Below are 20,537 nucleotides of genomic sequence, written 5' to 3'. Positions count from 1 at the left end.
CATGCATTAACTGTCACATTAAGACTTTTTTATTTGTAAAATAATAACTTTAAATATATAAGTCTTATGAAATAAATAAATCTATTTTAAAACATATATCCCAGATTAAATAAATTATAAAGAAAACCTTCAAATAAACAAACTAAGGCTTAGCCTTGGGATTTACAAGTTATTTTTTATCTATGCTACATTCTCAGCATTCTGTATAAAACAACACATTTATGTACAGTAATAAGGGAAACTGTTTTAAACTGCTCCAAATGAGATTAGATAAGAATTAATTGATTAATATCAATGAAATTCGCTATATATCTGAAAGACAGTGTTGAAAGGAGTTTGGTGTTGTCAGCGGTCTGATACAATTGTTAAATTATTAAATTAGATTATTATTCATTGTACTCTGCAGCCGCACCGAGGAGCTCCAGAATTAGCCGTTTTCATTAAGCCTTATCGGTTGAATGTTTCCTACAGAGTTTAAATCAGACAGCTAACAACGTCGTCAGACGGGGGAGGGGGTAAACGGTATAGTTTGGGCAATTCATCAATAAAATAAACATGTTTACATGCGACGCACATTTCCCTCTTTATGCAGTGCGATCGCCTAGTTGTTTTGATTTCATAGCCTGAGAGGACGTGAACCCCACTCTGCCGTTCATAGCCTGCTGTTCAGTGAGTGAAGAAGAGACTAACGCAGGCAGCTATGGTGGCCCTGAGGGGACAAAATAGTAGGCGGAGAACAAGGTAGGGAGTCTGACTCGATTGCGCCCTCTGCTGGTTGCATCGCGATGTCATATTTTATTGCATCGATTTAAATCGTCACCACTTTGAATCGATTTAAATCGATATACGATAAATCGTTACATGCCTAGTCATTATTATTATGCTTTTTGACTCCTCTTGCTCTCTCTCTCTCCCCCTTGACTAGATGTTTTTTTTTTCTTCTCTGTTGCCGGGTAAAAAAAAAAAAACTACTGCAATTTGAAAAAGTATCACTGTATTAATCTATTAAGACCTGAAGCCGATTCTACAAATGTCTACAAACAGTTTTCTGAAAAAAGTATGTTTCTATATCAGCGGTGCTCAAACTTTTTCATGTCAAGGACCCCCAACATTATATATATTTGGCCATGGACCCCCATCTCAAAACATTTTGTTCCAGGGACCCCCCAGAAGCAAAGATTTGAGTTAAAAGTGTTTGCTTTAAAATAATACATATTCAAAGATTTTCACACATTTTCACGATTTCTCAAAAATAGCAGATCTACAAGCTCGTAGCGCGGCACTCGGTGCCGCGCTACGAGCTTGTATATCTGCTATTTTTGAATAGCCAAAAGTGTAAAATAATGCTTTTTAGCTCAAATAAAAAAAGTGACACAGATGCGTTCCAGGTCTAAATGGGTTAATAGCACACAGAAGGACATAAGGTTCATCATCCTCTCTTTCTGACGTGTGTGTGTGTGCGTGTGTGTGTGTGTGTGTGCGTGTGTGTGTGTGTGTGTGTGTGTGTGTGTGTGTGTGTGTGTGTTCCACAGACTCCTCCATACCACCCATCCGTTCCCTTGCCCAGAGTGCGGAGTGGCCTTCAAACGCAGGAAGGAACTGGACCTGCACTCGCTCTCTCACCAAGGTCAGAGTTCAGGGCTCGGCACACGCACAGCATTGACCTTTGTCTCCTTTGACGTTCTCAAATCTGGCCCCCGAGCGTGGGGCGTACCGTACCAGTCGCGGCGGGCGGACGGACGGACTCCGTCCCATTTGTCTCTGTTGTCATTGTGCCTTTTGAATCGGTCTCCGCCACCCCCCCACCCCCCGGCGCTTAGTGTCAAAACGTCTTTGTATTCTCGCCCTATCCGCGATTATTATTATTTTCCTACCCTTTCCCCCAACGTCACACGCTCCAACTTTTGATCTGCATTTTCTATTTAGTAGCAGAGGCGTTCATGCGGATTAACGAAGGTGAGACCCAGACGGCGTTTTCAGTACATGTCAGGAATCCAGAAGCCGGCTTAACCCATTAAGACCGGGAACGCATCTGTGTGTCATTTTTTTTATTTCTTTGGCTATTCAAAAATAGCAGATATACAAGCTCGTAGCGCGGCACCGAGTGCCGCGCTACGAGCTTGTAGATCTGCTATTTTTGAAAAAGCGTGAAAATTCGTGGCAAAATCTTGGATTATATATTTTTTATAGCAAACATTTGTAAAATATTTAGTTCCAGGAACCCTCAGAAGCAAAGATTTGAGTTACAAATGTCTGTTAAAAAAAAAAAGACATTTTTGAAAGAAATTCAAATATTTGCACAACTTTTCATGATTTTTCAAAAATAGCAGATCTACAAGCTCATATATCTGCTATTTTTTTAATAGCCCAACGAAATCTAAAAAACGACACACAACAGATGCGTTCCCGGTCTTAACGGCTTAACCACTCGCTTAGTTCTTAATGGGGAAGCTATTAAATATGATGCTCCTATCACTTTGGCTTACAGTGAATTACTATTGATTGATGCAAAGTCTGCAATAAATGGCCTCTTCAGTGTGTCCCTGTGGGGTGGCCCCTACCTTGTTTATTATGTATACGTCTGTGGTATCGTATGTGCCCCCCCCACCCCCCGCCCACAGCCACCGCCACCACCACCATCGGACACATTAGGTCAATGAAGTGCCATTGATCCGTGTCCCATGTGGGATGGAGGAGGAGGAGGTAAACAAATTGGGTCAAACACGGTGATGCTCGGTTTTAATCAGGTGGGGCGTCGTCTACAGAAACCTCATTAGCCTCGGCCCGAGAAATGGCGAAAGGTGGGGGTGGAGGGGTGTGGGGGGCACAGCGTCTTGCGTCAGGGGGCCGGACGGGTTTGAGTGGGGGGAGGGGGTGGGGGCTATGGTTTCATTGCCCTCATCTCTGCGAGAGATGATTGGAGAGATTGATCCATTAATCAATCCAGGGCCATAGGCTGAGATCATCCTTATTAACCGTTTAAGACCGGGAACGCATCTGTGTCATTTTAGATTTCTTTGGCGATTCAAAAATAGCAGATCTACAAGCTCATAGCGCGGCACCGAGTGCCGCGCTACGAGCTTGTATATCTGCTATTTTTGGAAAAATCGTGAAAAATGTGTGCAAATCTTTGAATATATATGTTTTGTAACAATTTTGTTGAAGATGAAGATGTTGTTCCAGGAATCCCCAGAAGCAAATATTTGAGTTACAAATGTTAGCTTTAAAAAAGTAGATACTCAAGATTTGCACACATTTTTCAAAAAATAGCAGATCTAAAAGCTCATATCGTGGCATTCGGTGCCGTGCTATGAGCTTGTAGATCTGCTATTTTTAAGTAGCCCAAAGAAATCTTAAAATGACACCGATGCGTTCCCGGATTGAATGGGTTAAAGGTCTAAATTGAAGCTCCCACCAGGGAGCTGGCTGGATAGCTCCCTGGTTAACCGTGTGTAAAGATGCTCACGGCCTATATATAGGCCATCTCAGGGTTTGGCAAACTCTCCAGTGGCTCCCTGTGTTGCTTTGGCCAAAAAAGATATATGGAAATGGCTAATGGTAAATGTTTCTAATTGTAATGTAGCTGATGGAGCTGAGTACATTTTAAGAGTTGGATCACACCTCCAAACTCCACTGGTGCTGCTAGTGTTGTGGCAGGCTGCTGCAGCTCAGGATTGATGTACGGTGAATACATTAAAGTATGATTTGCAGCTCCAGACAGAATTTGTATTTATTTATTGGCCAAAAATGGCTCTTTTGATAGTAAAGGTTGGCTACCCCTGGGCTAACTGATGAACCATCAACCTGTAGTGTTACTGTATCTTCGGCCAGGTGAAGTGGGTATGGATTATTTCCCAGAACATTTTATCCACATTTTGACTGTTTATATTGCTTGTGCTTAGAACAAGCAAGCGAGAGAGTGTGTGACTGCGTGTGTGTTTCTACCTGCCTACCTACCTGCCTCAACAACATAGGCACTAAAGCAGTGGTTCTCAAACCTTTTCATGTCAAGGACCCCCAAATTGACACTTTTTAGCCCATGGACCCCCGTTTGAAAAGATATGCCAAGAGCCCCCATAACAGAAGATTTTTATGGCTCTAGCAGTGATTTGCAACCATTTTAAGGACCTCCAGTTTGACATGCATTAGACTACGGACCCCCATTTAATGGCATTTCTATCTCTGGGACCCCAATTTATATTGTGAAATCAATTGTTAGTTGAACTCTGAGAGTGTACAAATGGAACCAAATGGACCTGTTAGGGTCCATTTGGTTCCATTTGTACACTCTCAGAGTTATAGACCCATAAACAGGCCTATGCTCACCTTGAGTAAAAGTCTGCTGCAGGCCTTATGTGTATTTTGTGTGTATTTTAAACTTGCTTTATTGTTTGTATTTCTTTTCTGTTTTGTTAGGCGACCTTGGGTGACCTGAAAGGCGCCATATAAATAAAATGTATTATTATTATTATTATTATTATAAGGGTCAATTTGGTTCTTAACTATCTATCTATAATTTAGCTGGGGACCCCCTGGAACTCCCTCAAGGACCCCTGGGGGTCCCCGGACCCCAATTTAAGAACCAATGCACTAAAGCAGTCAGTCATCAGACAGCGGTGTGAATGTGTCTGCGTCTCTCCAACGTTAGCATTCACTTCTCTAACCCCCATACCACCGTGTTGTTGTGATCAACCAGACAAGGAGCCGGCGACGTGTGAGCACTGCAACTCCCAGTTCATCAACCAGTCTGTGCTGGACATCCACCTGCAGCGCTGTCCCACCAACGAGCAGGACAGGAACATGGGCCGAGGGAGGGGCCAGGGCAGAGGCCGATGTACCGGACAGGTGAGGACCAAAGTTCCAGTGTGGTTCTTTTGGGGGGGTTTGTTTTTCAGCCGTGTCCTCTCTCTAAAGTGATGTTCCTTTGATTGTCTTTCAACCTGGCATCCCTATTTTTTGTCATTATAGGCGAAAATGTTTTTCGAAATATTTTTAACACATCGTGTGCCAGAGGTTTATTAAAATAGGGTACATCTAGTGCCAGCATATCTTCCATCCACTTACGCTGATATGTTGCGTGCTGTAGAAGCCCCGACGAGGACACGCATGTAAACAAAGCGTGCGTGCGAGACAGCGGAGGGTCCCGACTAACGCCTGGAACAATAATATTTCTAACGCGATCCTCCATTGCAGAGTGATCGCCGATCGAAAAAGAAATGCTTTTAGTCAAGGAGTTAACATTGGAGCGGACATGGATCCACATCCGGCCTCTCCTTCTTAGAGACTCCTTGGATGATCCCAAAGTTTCGTTAGAGCGCCCCACGTGGGAAAAATATATAAAATATATATGATATATATAATATACATAATGCATAGCTTCTCAAAAACGGTCCGGACCGTTTTTGGCACTCACTGTGTTAAATGGCAGAAATGGCAATAGTTGCAATGAGCTTGTAGATGGTCTATTTTTTGCTATTCATTGTTCAAGTATATAGATAGGTGTTTAGTTTAGTGTTTTCTTTTGAACGCACCAAACTCGTCTTTTCATTTCCTCTTGTCATTCCGTTCAAACCCCCCCCTCCCTCCAGGTGGAGTGTGACCTGTGCGGCCACCGCTGCATGACCCAGGAGGGCCTGGACCTCCACCGGCTGTCCCACACGGGCCAGACGCCCCTCAAGTGCCCCGTGACGCCCTGCCGGCGCCGCTTCGCCTCCAGCGGCGCCCTGGAGGAGCACATGGTGGCCCACATCCAGGGCAACGTGGTCCGCTCCAAGGGCCGCCCGCGCTTCAGCTGTGACATCTGCTTCAAGGAGTTCGCCTACACCTCCACCTTCAACGTCCACATGAGGACCCACACGGACGAGAGGCCCTTTGAGGTGAGGAGGAGAGGAAGCCACGGGACGGGGTGGGTGGGGGGGGGTGGATGGATGGCTGTGTGGCCCGCCGCCCAGGCTGTCATTGCATCGGTGCACTGATAATTTGGCTCTGCGTTGGGTGGGTGTCACGCTCCGAAAATAGCCGATCCACAAGCTCAAAACGTGACGCAAACACGATGCGTGTCGAAGTATAAATCATGCATGACCCTAAACCCATGTGGCCGGTAAAGTCAAGCCCTACATTAATGATGTACATTAAAGTTATTTTAAGATTAAAGACTAGGGGTGTGCCGATTTCACGATACGATACGATACACGATATTGGGCTCACGATATTGATACGATACGATACGATATATGGCACTTTTTTATTATGAAAATATATGGGGGGGACAAAAGGCAAATGCAAACAAATACTTCTGTTTTTGCACTATTATTATTGCAAAAAAAGAAAAAGAAAAAAACGCCAAAACGATACATATCGTCACGAAAACGTATCGCGATATATCGCGCGACGATATATCGGCACACTCCTATTAAAGACTATTTGAATCACTCAAACTAGCAATAGAATGTTCAGAAGCATCTTCCATAACCCCTAAATATGTCAGAAATTTCATAAAAGCACATTTCAGTCGTGATGTGAGGTGTACATATTTGCTTGAATCCCTGAACTTTACAAGAAAGAGTTTGGCAGAGGATGACCTTGAATTTTGTCTTGAGTGCACTTTGTCTTTTTTTGAGTGCAGAAACATATAAAGCCTGTTAAAGCCTTTTGCCAATAAACCTTTTGTAAACACACCGCCCTGGCAACTCTGACTACCTGTGTCCTCCGCTACGCCCCAGACGACGAGGGCCTTTGAAAACATTAAAGCTAGGGATTATTAATGTCTGTCTGTCTGTACATTTCGTCCCTTTCTTTAGCTTTCAATTACTGTCTGAAAAACATGGCTGCAGTCAAACGACAGTCTCATTAATTATCATTAATAAATACTGCATTGAGGTTGACGTGACAAGCATGGATCAATATTACTGGGTCATGGCTGAAAAGGTCTGTGCGGGTTCATGCACAGACCATGTGTTACTAAATGGATGGGCGGGTTCGAGTGGTGGAAATGCGTGTGTGTGTGAGCCTGATGCCCTGCATGTGTGTGTGTGTGTGTGTGTGTTTGTCTGCGTAAAAGATGTGCATGTGTTGGAGCTGCTAAACACCTGTTTACCAGGCAGAGCGAATATTGCTGCTTCTATAAATCACCTGCGCCCTCCCCACCACTCAGGAGGAGCCAACCCTTTTTCCCATCTTCACGCACCACTCCCAACCCGGCCCACCCCGCCCGGCCCCTTCCAACACAACCTTATCTTAAAGCACCAGTTTATCAAATTGAAATCCAGTACTGCTTCAAAACAACCAACTCCCCCACAGACACACCCACCCCTGCTAGCCATTTCTTTGGTTCTTGGGCCGTGTGTGTGTGTGTGTGTGTGTGTGTGTGTGTGTGTGTGTGTGTGTGCGTGCGCGCGCGCGCGCATGTGCGTGCCCTGGGGGCGCCCCCTCCCATCTCCTCTCTGTGTACCTGTGATTAATGACGGGCTGAGTTAGGGCCTGTCAGCTTTCCTCTGTGGGTGTTACTATTCTGGGACTCTCTCTCTCTCTCTCTGTCCATCTTTGTCCCTCTCCTCCCTCCCTCTCTCTCTCTCTCTCTCTCTCTCTCTCCCTCTCTCTCTCTCTCCCCCGCTGCACTGGTGACTGGGCAAGGACCTCAACCAGAGCGACCCATTCCAGCCCCCCCCCCCCCTCCCTCCCTCCCCTCCCCAACCCATGGGAGCCACTGTCGAAAATTGATTTAATGTATATGGATTTAGCTTAAGGCTTGTCTATCAGAGCCGTGCCACAGAATGAGTTTCAAGGGGCTTTAGTAGAACTCGGATGGTACAGGTTGTACAGGTAGCAGCTGGTAGGAACGTTAATTTAAATCAAATACTACTGTAGTAGCAGACTACCCCTGAATGAGGATATCTATATTTGCTGAGTACATAAAGAAGCAGAATGACAGAGGAGTTTGAGCTTGGATATTTTAACCCATTAAGACCTGAAGGCGATTCTACAAAATGTCTTCTAAATCCCAACGGTTTTCTGACAAATCTTATGTTTCTATATCAGTGGTGCTCAAACTTTTTCATGTCAAGGACCCTCAAAATGATATGTATTTGGCCATGGACCCCAATCTCAAAATATTTTGTTCCAGGGACCCCCAGAAGCAAAAAGTTTAGTTACAAATGTTCGCTTTAAAAATACATATATTCAAAGATTTGCACACATTTTCACGATTTTTCAAAAATAGCAGATCTACAAGCTCGTAGCGTGGCTATGAGCTTGTATATCTGCTATTTTTGAATAGCCAAAGTATAAAATAATGTTTTTTTTAGCTCAAATCAAAAAATAACACAGATGCGTTCCAGGTCTTAGCGCGTTAAAAGCAGATAGTAACACAGACGCTGACACAGCTCACTGGGTCCATTTTCCAGTGCCAGTGAAACCCGAATACGTGACTAATGCATATCATCATCACCCATCCTGCACTGTGTTTGGTGTTACACCTAGTGAGAACATAGTACAGCACTTTTCGTACTGACACGCCAGGGCAGGAAACTAACATCCTCCACACAGCGGTTCTGTTGGTTCTTTGATCGCATAAACATTTCCCAGACTGCTGGAGTTGAGTAATAAAAATGTAATGTTACCATTCACAGCCAAAATAGAACTGTATTTGTGCTGGTTGGTGGCAATTGTGTATGAGTGAGCAAAACAGACATTGCTAGAATAAAAAAAGACCTTGATCTCTAGAGCAGGTGCGAAGGGTCTAATCCAACACTTGGGATAAATTGGGGAGGGGGGAAAAAAAAGTAACTCAATTATTTTAAGTAAAAGTTTCGTATCCAGCTATTATCTATCTGTGTGTATGGCAGCAGCTCTCTCTCTCTCCTCCCTTGCATCTGCCACACTGCTAAAGCTGCCGTTGTGTGAACAACTGAACATCGTCGCCTTGCTAAACTAATGGCCTGTCATTTTTTTTGAGTTTTTCAGGAAAAATAAAAAACTGATCCAAAACAAAACTATATGATATTTCTTAATCATTTCACCCAAAATGTTTATAACAAATTGTGACTATTTAAATAGAAATAACACTGTCTGTCAGTTATGTAACATACAAGATTTAAATAGGATTAAATCTGACTTAGGCCAATTTTCTTTTTTAAATGGCCAAAATCAGTAAATAATTTGGCAAAACCATGTGACTTAGGCCAAAATAGGCCTTTTTTTGGCCTAAGTCACACTGGGGAGTTAGGCCATTATACTAAAAGGGGAGTGAACAGCATGATCCTTTTCAATTAGGAGATGGGTGATTTTACCAAAGGTGGCCAGTGTCATGAGGACCTGACTTAGGCAAAAATATAATTTTCCTCAAAAAATGACTTAGGCCATTAGTTTAGCAAGGTGACGACAGCAGGTAACCAACCACCCACCCACTAAACACCTACCACCAGGGGGCCCCGCCTACGTCATCTCACCCCTGTGCAACCAGCACTGCACTGAAGACCACGAGGGAGAGGGAACCAGGGACCTTTGCAGGAGATTTTTTTTTACAGTCAACTAAAAGACAGTGAAGTCATTCATTGCCTTCTTTATAAGCACAGACATGACTCATGAAGCTCAATTGGGAATATTTGTGTACTTTGAACATCACAGAGGAGTTTGTGGATCTGGTACCGAGGCATTATATGTAGCAAGAGCCTGAAAATGGACAATACCAATGCATTAATCACTGTGTGGGCACACTGTGTAATTAAGAACGTTTAGGTTTCTACCCACCATCACAGAGACTAGACGCATTTGAAACCTCTGCGGTGCTTTTTGGCAGACAGAAAGAACGTTTCCACAAACATAGTGGTATTCATCATTTATGGTATTGCAGTGCACAGTATGACAGCAACATATTTTAGTGCATTTATAGACCATCATTCTTCTGATTATAATCATATTAACAGGGCCATGTGGACACTCGCTATGTCATAGAACGCACAGTGCACACCACCGCCTTTCGGTTAAATATTTGCAGGCTGAAAGCTCCTGCAAACGCCTGACAAAGTATGAAATGCAAAAGAAATGTAGTGTATACATTCCTGTTTAGACCTTTAATTCAGTAGCGTAAGAATGTTCTCCACCATCATACTTTGTGTATTGTGTTTGGTGTACTGTAATCTCTCAAGAACAGATTCAGAGCTGCGCTACTGGATCTGTCGGGGAACCCCGTTCAGAACGCGTGCGCTTTAGCTTACAAGTGGGCGTGCCTTCAGATCAGGAAGCAGGCCGCGCTTTACCCAATCAAATGTAGTGGGCGGGATTTACATCTGTGCGTTCGCTTCCCACCGGAAACAAACCGAAACTCATTTAACAATGGCGTCCTCGGAGCCGACAAAACCACGGAAAGTTAGTAACAACATTTGTGCCTATCAGCATTGGGTGCACGCACGCACAGACAAACTCCGTCATGCACAAAGTAGTATTTTGACCTGTCTGGCTCATGACCTGAGATTAATTTGACATCCCTGCTCTAGAGTCTTTTTTTTCCTCTTTGGCAGGTGGTGGTGGGCCACCAAATAGTCTGGAGTACAACATTCTGCCAAATGTTAGGCAAAATAGACCAGCATTATGCCGGGGTTAATTTACAACTATGGAGGTAATTAGCCGCGGTCAGGTGGCGAGCTAGCAAACGGTGGTTGTTAGCCCGACGGGATACCGTTGAGTTATAAATGAGAACGCTCTGGAGAGAGGCTGGCCAGCTCACTGCTCACACCTGTTTCCATGACACGTCTACCATGTAGCCTAGTGCAGTGGTTCTCCAACTTTTTCATGTCAAGGACCCCCAAATTGACACTTATTAGCCCGCGGACCCCCATTTCAAAAGATATGCCAGGGACCCCCATAAGAGAAGATTTTTACGGCTCTAGCAGTGATTCTCAACCATTTTAATTTCAAGGACCCCCAGTTTTGACATGCATTAGGCTACAGACCCCCATTTAATGGCATTTCTATCACTTGGACTGCAATTTATATTGTAAAATTTATGTCAATTTAACTCTCAGAGTTAAAGACCCATAAGGGTCCATTTGGTGCCTAATCTATCATTTAGCTGGGGACCCCCTGGAACTCCCTCAAGGACCCCTGGGGGTCCCCGGACCCCACTTTGAGAACCAATGGACTAGTGGATCAGTTTGGGGGTCAAGGACCCCCAAACTGATCTATCTATTTGACCCACATCTGAAAATATGTTGTGCCAATGGCCCCCAGAATATAATATTTATGATAAATATTATATATATATTTTTTATAGTTTTCAAACTTTTTGGAAAGTTTGGAAAAGTATGTAATTAGATTTTAGTCATTTCCAGTTCTGGATAAGTATTGAAATAAGAAAAAAAAAAGAGTATAGAAAAAATAATTGTGTTTCCAGACTGTTGACATAAATTATAACAACTCGACCAAATCTACCACCAAATTAGTTTAAATAGAATGCGGCAATATCTCTGAATTGCATAATAGCAAATCACATATAACTATACAGTATTATAATTGTGACAAAAGCTGAACATTTATGAGTTATGCAGTGATGAAGGAAAGAAAAGGAAACCATAATTTAATGGCTGCATTCGTCGTCATATCCATGGACACAGTGAATAAATGAGGCTTCACCGTTTCAGTTGGTTAACTTATTTTGGTTAAACAGTGCTGACAACAAGTTATGTTTCATAAACGGCCAATGAAGCAAAGTCAGTGGACTTTAGTTACATTTTCTATTTGTGCTCGGATGTCAAATATGGTGTGACAAATCAACATGACACGCTGTGAGCTTGTACATCTGTTATTTTTGAATAGCCAGCATATAAATGGATAAAGTGGTTAAAATAATTGTGATGCTATATTAACCCATTAAGACCTGAAGTCGATTCTACATGTCTCCTAAATCCCAACAGTATTCTGAAAAACATATGTTTCTATATCAGTGGTGCTCAATCATTTTCATGTCAAGGACCCCCAAAATGATATGTATTTGGCCGCGGACCCCCATCTCAAAATATTTTGTTCCAGGGACCCCCAGAAGCAAAGATTTGAGATAAAAACGCTTTAAAAGAATATATATATTCAAAGATTTGCACACAGTTTCTCGATTTTTCAAAAATAGCAGATCTACAAGCTCGTAGTGCGGCACTCAGTGCCGCGCTATGAGCTTGTAGATCTGCTATTTTTGAATAGCCAAAGTGTAAAAATAATGCTTTTTAGCTCAAATCAAAATGTGACACAGATGCTGGAACCCCCCCAAGGACCCCTGGGGGTCCCCGGACCCCACTTTGAGAACCAGTGATACTAGCTATCTCTCTTACCCACTCCTTTGTTTGCCCATAACTTGTTTCCCTGCTCCTCCGTGGCCCCCCTGGCCAAATGTTGCTGCCTCTGCAGAAAAAACATAAAGGGAGGTCTCACAAAAAATATTATTCCCCCAACCGTTTCACACAGCGTACAGAAAGCAGCAGAAAGGAAAGGCTTTGACAGGAACATAATTCCCCAATTTTCATATCAGCCCTTCCCTATATCCCTTGAGCCTTTTCTTCTCTATCCTTGTTCTGGTCATTTTCTGCACATTACATTGTTCATTTAATTGTGCCTTTATAGTGTTTAAAATGCCCTCAATGTTTTGTGTATATTGTCCATTGTCAGCGTGCATTGTGTTTTCCGCCTAGCTTTCAAACCAAACAATAAAGTCCCCATGTAGTTAATGGACCATACCGGTGGTTTTGCATGTTATACCCCATTGACTACAAATCACATATTCTTTACAGTGCTGCCGACCATTTTCCAATGCACACTTTTTTCAAAGGGTTTTTCCTACCTTCCAGGTAGCCGTTGGTTTCTATTCATTTCAGTACAGTGTGAAAATAAACTTGAAGAGACTTGAAACTTGCTTGAGACGATAGGTAATCCTGGTAAATCCCAGGTTAAATAGGAGATCTACAAGCTCACAATGCGTTGCAGTGTGACCCGTTGTGATCTTGGAAGATATTTATTTATAGCTATTTTTGGCACGTGACACCGCCATCCAACTAAGTATAAATCAAGCCTTAGGGCACCTTTATTCCTGTGTCCAAGTTACTTTATCATTACTTCGTATATAATGCAGCTGAAAGCCCAGATTGAATGTACATCTCTGCCAGAACATATTCCCTATGGAGAAAGGATTGTTTTCAAACCATCCATTACTTATTCATAGTGATGTAAAGCCGGAGAAGAAGAGCATTTCAAGGTGGGTTTATCACCTGGGAAGTAAAAAATAAATATAAGGGGTTGGCTCTAATGTAAAGTATACATGGTTTAGTGGGCTAGAAGTCAGTGGGCTATATAGTATTGCCCTTTAACCACTTTAAAACTGGTGTGTCATTAGTGAAAATCTTCAAAAACGTTTATTTTTGCTATTCATCGTGTGACAAAGTATATTGGCTTAACCCATTGAGGCCTGAGGTTCCGATTCTGCAAAATGTCTTCTGAAAAACGTATGTTTCAATATCAGAGGTGCTCAAACTTTTTCAAAGACCCCCAAAACTACAGTATATATGAATTTGGCCCCCATCTCAAAATATTTTGTTCCAGGGACCCCCAGAAGCAAAGATTTGAGTTAAAAATGTTATATATATATTCAAAGATTTGCACGCATTTTCACGATTTTTCAAAAATAGCAGATCTACAAGCTCATAGCGCGGCACTCCGCGCTATGAGTTTGTAGATCTGCTATTTTTGAACAGCCAAAGTGTAAAATAATGCTTTTTAGCTCAAATCAGAAAGTGACACAGATGCGTTCCAGGTCTCAATGGGAATAGAATGCCATGAATTGTTTCTTTTCTTATCCCGTAATCAGAATAAACTTTATTGTCACATCACAGGCTTATAGGTGTAAAACAGTGGGTGAAATTCCTTATTTCCATAAGATAAAGTGAAGAGCAAGAAGGGGAGGCAAGAGGAAGAGGGGGAGAGAGATTAACCCATTTAGACCTGGGACGCATCTGTGTCACTTTTAGATTTCTTTAGGCTATTCAAAAATAGCAGATATACAAGCTCATAGCGCGGCACCGAGTGCCGCGCTATGAGCTTGTAGATCTGCTATTTTTGTAAAATCGTGAAAATTTGTGCAAATCTTTGAATATATATATTTCTTCCAAAGTGTTAGGATTTAGAAAAACATTTTTTAATCGGCCTCAGGTCTTAATGGGTTAATAAAAAACACTAATCATGACACTTTGTCTCACACTTGAACCTTCCCCCCCCCTCCCTCTCTCTCCCATCCAGTGCACCGTGTGCAACAAGCGCTTCCGCCAGCTCCCCCACCTCCAGGACCACGAGCGCATCCACAGCGGCGTGCGTCCCTTCTCCTGCTGGGTCTGCGGCAAGAGCTTCAGCGTGGCCGCCCGGCTCACCGAGCACGCCCGCACGCACAGCGGCGAGAAGCCCTACCCGTGCACGCACTGCGCCGCCGCCTTCCGCTCGCGCTCCAACCTCGACAAGCACCTGCGCCTGCACGGGGACCTGCCGGCACCGGCAGCGGACGGCGCCGCCCAGGAGCTGGCGGCGGAAGAGGCCCTCAAGGCGGCCCAGGTGGCCCAGGTGCAGAGGGTGCTGGAGGGGGCCAAGGTGCTGACGTCCCTGGCCACCACGGGAGGGGGGGAGATGGAGGCCGGCACCGTGCAGACCATCTACGTGCTGCAGACGGGCGGCGAGGGCGGGACGGAGACCATGATGATCCCGTCGGACCAGCTGGGGATGGTGGAGGGGACCAACCAGGTGGTCTTCCTGCCCTCGGGCATGTTAGGGGCGGGCCAGACGATCACCATGCCCACCATCACCGTGGGCGGTCAAGAGATCACCATGGTGCAGCAGTCCCAGGCGGACGAACACGGCGCCATAGAGTTCATAGTGGAGGAGACCGTGTAGGAGCTGAACCAGACAATAATAATAATAATAATACATTGGGAAAACACTCAAGATACTGTACATTGTAAAAGCAAAACACATGTACAGTTTGTCTATTGTGAGCGTGAATTGTGGAGAGAAATATTTTCTGGGAATTGTATGTTTTATTTAGAGTGTGGAGAGATGGGAGACGTGTGAGAGAGTCGGGAGTTCGATTCGAACCTCGTGGCCCAGGAGCCTTAATGGTAAGAGTATACTACTAACAGGCTGAGGCACCAGGCTGCCCACTAATGACTATATTGTGTAGTACACAGCACAGTATATATAGGCTGACGTTTGAAGCCCATCGAGACGTGTAACAGTTTCCTTATGTGTATATAGTTGGATTTCTGAGCCAGTGCAAAGATCAGATATTCTATTCTGTGTGGTGATAAATCTTTGAGGAGGTGTCTGTCTAAGAGAGCTGTAAAGGAGGGGTTTGAGTGGCTAACATGTGGCAAGCCACAGCCTTAACATGGCTCAACCAAGACGAAATCAGGAATGTGTCTTAATAATGTTAGCGTTATCTTTTCAAGCTGATGGAAAAGCTGATTGTAAAGTCATCGCAGATAGACATTTATTTACGACCGCAGTCTTTATTTGGGATGGGGCAGTAGTGGCTCTATAAAATCTGTTCCGCTTTCTTTATAATAAAACGCTTTGGCTTTCAGATTTGCGAGCGTCCTTCGTTTTATTAAGGAAGTTGACACCAGGGTGGCAGCTCCCCTTACCCGTTCAGATGGGATAGGTTTTTATAGGCACTGCTGTAAAATTGCCAGTTTTTGACATAAACAATATCTGGGGCCTTTTGCGAGGAAGCAAACATACGTTGAGAACAATAGTACCTTCATTTATATATATATATATCATTTTATTGTTCAAGTCCAAGGCAACACAGGCAATTCACCATAGACTCTGAACAGGTATTGAGTTATGGTCGGCTTTGTACATTTCACAGCATTGTACATTTATTTCCTTTTTTACTGACAAAATACAAATAACACAAACAATACTCCCACCCTTCATCCCTCAGATTCACACCCACTTTAACAGCATTACATTCTCTTTTATTAGGTTTTTGTATCAGCTTAACCACATGAACCCTAGCGTCCCTATTCTGGGGCCGAACATTGCGCAAAAAATAGCAGATCAACAAGCTCACAACGCAACAGATTTTTAGCGTAGAGCGAAAATAGAGGGCCTATTGTAGAGCCCTGGGGGACTCCGGTCAACTAGTATAGGGTTTAACCAATTAAGACCTGGAACGCATCTGTGTCACTTTATATGATTTGAGCTAAAAAAGCATTATTTTATACTTTGGCTATTCAAAAATAGCAGATCTACAAGCTCATAGCGCGGCACCGCGCTATGAGCTTGTAGATCTGCTATTTTTGAAAAATCGTGAAAATGTGTGCATATCTTCTATATATTCTTTTAAAGCAAACATTTTTAACTCAAATCTTTGCTTCTGGGGGGTCCTTGGAACAAAATAGTTTGAGATGGGGGTCGGCAGCCAAATACATCTTTTTGGGGGTCCTTGACATGAAAAAGTTTGAGCGCCACTGATACAGAAACATACGTTTTTTCAGAAAACTGTTCTGAATGTTCTGTGGATTTAGAAGACATTTGTAGAATCGGCTTCAGGTCTTAGTGGGTTAAGTAATGAGGAACAATGGTGTACAAAAGTGGAAATAAAAGCCTAATTAATTAATTAACAGATTATCCGTGATTTATATTAATAATCCCCCAAGCCCACCCAAACACTAGTCATAACAGTACCTTATAAAATCTTATATTTTTTTGTCTCATCACTAATGTGGCGAGGGAAGACAGAATGTGTTACAATTTTGTGTGTGTGTGTGTCTGTGTGTCTGTGTGTGTTAATGATTATACAACATAATTTGTTGACAGGTGTTGTGTTGTATGTATAGTACATACCATAATAACAGGGTGGTGACAGGAGTCGTGGTGATTTAGCTGAAGTGGGGGCATTCTGCCGTGCCAAGTAGCGCTATAGAATTATCTTGCTATTGCTGTATACTTATCAAAAATAATGATCCCATTTGTGTCGGAATAGGAAAAGGCGTAATGTGATATAAGTTTTGCCAGCGCTGCAGTTATACCATTACAGTTTTTCTAAAGCACAGTTTATGGTTGTCTCCTATCCCAGTGATTGCTGACAGGGTTTTTTTTTGTGACACGCACTATACGTTCCCCTCCACCACACACACACACACACACACACACACACACACACACACACACACACACACGCACACACACACACAGAGGTATTCAGTCTTAGTTTGTTTTCACGTCATGGAGGGAGAAATGCTGATGATTGTGTGGGGGGGAAACTCAAATAGGGAAATTGCTGCATTTCGCCAGAGTGAAGAGCATATAACCCTTTAAGACCGGGAACGCATCTGTGTCACTTTAGATTTTTTGGGCTATTCAAAAATAGCAGATATACAAGCTCATAGCGCGGCACCGAGTGCCGCGCTATGAGCTTGTAGATCTGCTATTTTTGAAAAATCTTGAAACATTTTTTTTGTGTCCGCCAGGAGACTGTGTTTTCGTTCTCGTCCTTCCGTGTGTCCACCAAGCTAACATTGGTCAAGCTTCACGTGACGCGTGACAATATGTTGAAAGGGTGTGCTTTGATTGGCTAGCGAGACGCATGATGAAATAGAGACCTATATAAATAGGTGTGTCACTTCAAAAGATCATTTATATATTTTGAAGTGAGGTAAGACAGGATTAATCAGGAACAGTACTGGCGGAGACCTGTGCTCTGAGGAGAACATTTTCTAGTTTAGATTTTTTTTTCAAAAAACTGTTAGGATTTAGAAAACAATTTTAAGAATCGCCTCAGGTCTTAATGGGATAAAGACTGCTCCAGAGAGAGAGAGAGAGAGAGAGAGAGAGAGAGAGAGAGAGAGAGAGAGAGAGAGAGAGAGAGAGAGAGAGAGAGAGAGAGAGAGAGAGAGAGAGAGAGAGAGAGAGAGAGAGAGAGAGAGAGAGAGAGAGAGACCCCGATGCTGAGGAATTCAGCTGCTCCTCATTGCATTTCTCGAGAGTCAACAGGCAAAACAGTCAATAACTGGATGTTTTTTTTCTTTCCACACACACACACACACACACACACACACACACACACACACAGACAGGGTAGTAATGAGATTTTTGGCTGCTGAAGGTGCAGTCATGAGAGCAGTAGGCCTATGCTCTGGGGGGGAAGTAGACTGACTCTGCAGTATAAATAATCTCATTTCTGTACAGAAAGACGGTACAGTATATTGTCTGGCTATCTGTTCTTCTGATTGTTGATTGTGTACCTTTGCTACAAAGTCCGTGCCTCAGCTAGCATGCAGCTGGGGACTTTGCGCATTTTGTCAGGGCTTTTTGGCTTTTAATCTTTGTCTTTTTTTCATCCCGCTTATGCTTTTTAGTTCTTCTAAAAGGTTTGTTCTGCACAGCAAAATTCTCTTTTAATTTAACTCTTTAGGGCAGGGGTCTTCAACAGGGGGTCCGGGACCCCTAGTGGATCCTCAGAGAACAGGGGGTCCGCCAAATCTTTGTGTGATATGATTTCTTTTTTTTACCTTAACCACTTGAACCCTAGCATCCCTTTTTCTGAGGAGAACTTTAGCCAAAAATAGCAGATTTACAAGCTCACAACGCCTGCTTCATCTCTCTCTCAGCTAGGGGGTCCTTGGCCTGAAAAGGTTGAAGAGCCCTGCTTTAGGGTGTAAAAATGGAACTGACTGGACCCATGTCCATACCATACGGGTCAATTTTTACACTTAAATGAACACAGAGGATTTCCCTGTGTGGGGTTTCTTCCATACACATTGTCTCTGTCGTATGGAACCTTCATATGTCCAAAACTGTTACCCAAGTAGGGCATCAATTTACGTTATATATAGAATATGGAGATGAGAGGTCTCTGCCTGACAGCAACGATATGAGTGTTACTGTACATCGTGGGTGGCAGGGTTCCAGTAGCCTGGCACTGGCCAGACTGATACCGTGGATTCACTCTCGCGTTCCTCCCCGGTATAAGTCTGGACTTCGGCCCATAGGGAGCGAGTATGAGAAATCAGAAAATGATCTGGCCAATCAGTGACTGCGTTTCAACTGCTGTCCCTCAGTCCCTCAGCCCAACTGCTGTTCTCATACTCGCTCCCTATGGGCCGAAGTCCAGACTGATACCGGGGAGGAACGTGAGTGAATCCACGTTATCAGTCTGGCCAATGCCAGGCTACTGGAACCCTGGCCAATGCCAGGCTAAGATTCCAGTGGTTGGCATGAGCATCCCGTACCAGGGAAAGCTTCCATTTAAACCGCCACTGCAACGCTGTGTCCTTGAGCAACACACTGAACCCCCTGACTGACTGTGAGTATAAATCAAGTGATGAGTGTCAGCTAAATGGTGGTTCTCAAACTTTTTCATGTCGAGGACCCCCAAAATGTCAAGGACCCCCCATAAAATAGCAGATCTACAAGCTCATAGCTTGTATGAGCTTATATACAAGCATGATATACAAGCATGAGCTTGTATATCTGCTATTTTTGAATAGCCAAAGTATAAAATATAGTCAAAGTGGTTAAAATGATTGTGACGCTATATTAACACATTTTGCTGGGGACCCCCTGGTAGCCCAAAGGACCCCTGGGGGTCCCCGGACCCCACTTTGAGAACTTGATCATGCTACAGTGTCACACAAAAGTAGCAGATCCACAAGCTCACGTTGTGAGCCTGTAGGTCTGCTACTTTTACTACTTTTGAAGTTGAATCCACCCAACAGAGACAATACCGTACGGTCTGTGCACTGAGCCACCAGGCATCCCAAAATGTCATTAATGAAAACTTTACATTTACTGAACACTCTAACAAACATTACATATTTGAAGCTTTCACTGGTTTGTCAGAATGTCCTATAGCCTCTCGTTAACACTGTTAAGAATAACAAGTATAGTATACTTGTTATTCTACAGTATTTTATGTGGATGGGATCTCCTTTGCTGCACATCAAAGTAAGGAGAAAGAGAGAGGGCAAAATCATTGTGAACACAAGTGGAAAATACAGTAGACAGTAGATCAATAATCATAATGGACACTGTCAGGCCAGAAGCTCCGCTGTGAAATGATCACAAGAACAACCTATTCTTGATATCTTCTCTAAAATATCTCTAAAGATATGTGTCTGCCCCAGATTCTAAGTAGGCTGCTATTTGTATGTGTCGTCTATACTCAGTGTTTGTAGCAGGGCCCTTCTTGAAGCTTGTGGGGGCCTATACGATCTGCCACAAGATAAATTAGTTTCTGTTATTGAGTTTATTGACAAATAAAGTGGAAGAAAATGTGAATGTGAAGAGCTTCCCTTTTAGAGGAATACGTTCTTTGATTACATGGAGTCCTGAAATAAGCTGAGGATCACAATAAAATCATAATAAATCCTTCCACTCCATTTTAAAACAACATAGGCCTATAATTATAATATATTAAATATTGTAGGCTATATACTGTAGGCATAATTAAGTCATGTGCGGGTTTGTGGGTTGCATCTGAATAATTCATGGCAGTTAACCCATTAAGACCT

At 43.3% G+C, this 20,537-nt stretch overlaps 1 protein-coding gene across 2 annotated transcripts in view; it reads left to right on the top strand.

The window, feature by feature from the left end:
• The window catches only part of znf574 (zinc finger protein 574), a 40,084-nt gene extending 24,658 nt beyond the window's left edge, over positions 1-15,426 (top strand). For both annotated transcript variants that reach the window (XM_084052504.1, XM_084052505.1), the window contains exons 7-10: positions 1,533-1,627; positions 4,697-4,845; positions 5,589-5,876; positions 14,272-15,426. In XM_084052504.1, the coding sequence (XP_083908630.1) occupies positions 1,533-1,627; positions 4,697-4,845; positions 5,589-5,876; positions 14,272-14,913 (1,174 nt within the window). In that variant the 3' untranslated portion in view covers positions 14,914-15,426. The remainder of the gene's footprint in view (positions 1-1,532; positions 1,628-4,696; positions 4,846-5,588; positions 5,877-14,271) is intronic.
• Positions 15,427-20,537: the final 5,111 nt, after the last annotated feature.

This window comes from Gymnoscopelus microlampas, assembly GCF_963454915.1.
Source record: "Gymnoscopelus microlampas genome assembly, chromosome: 3".
NCBI classification, from domain to species: Eukaryota; Metazoa; Chordata; class Actinopteri; order Myctophiformes; family Myctophidae; genus Gymnoscopelus; species Gymnoscopelus microlampas.
This window is presented reverse-complemented; position numbering and strand designations above follow the sequence as displayed.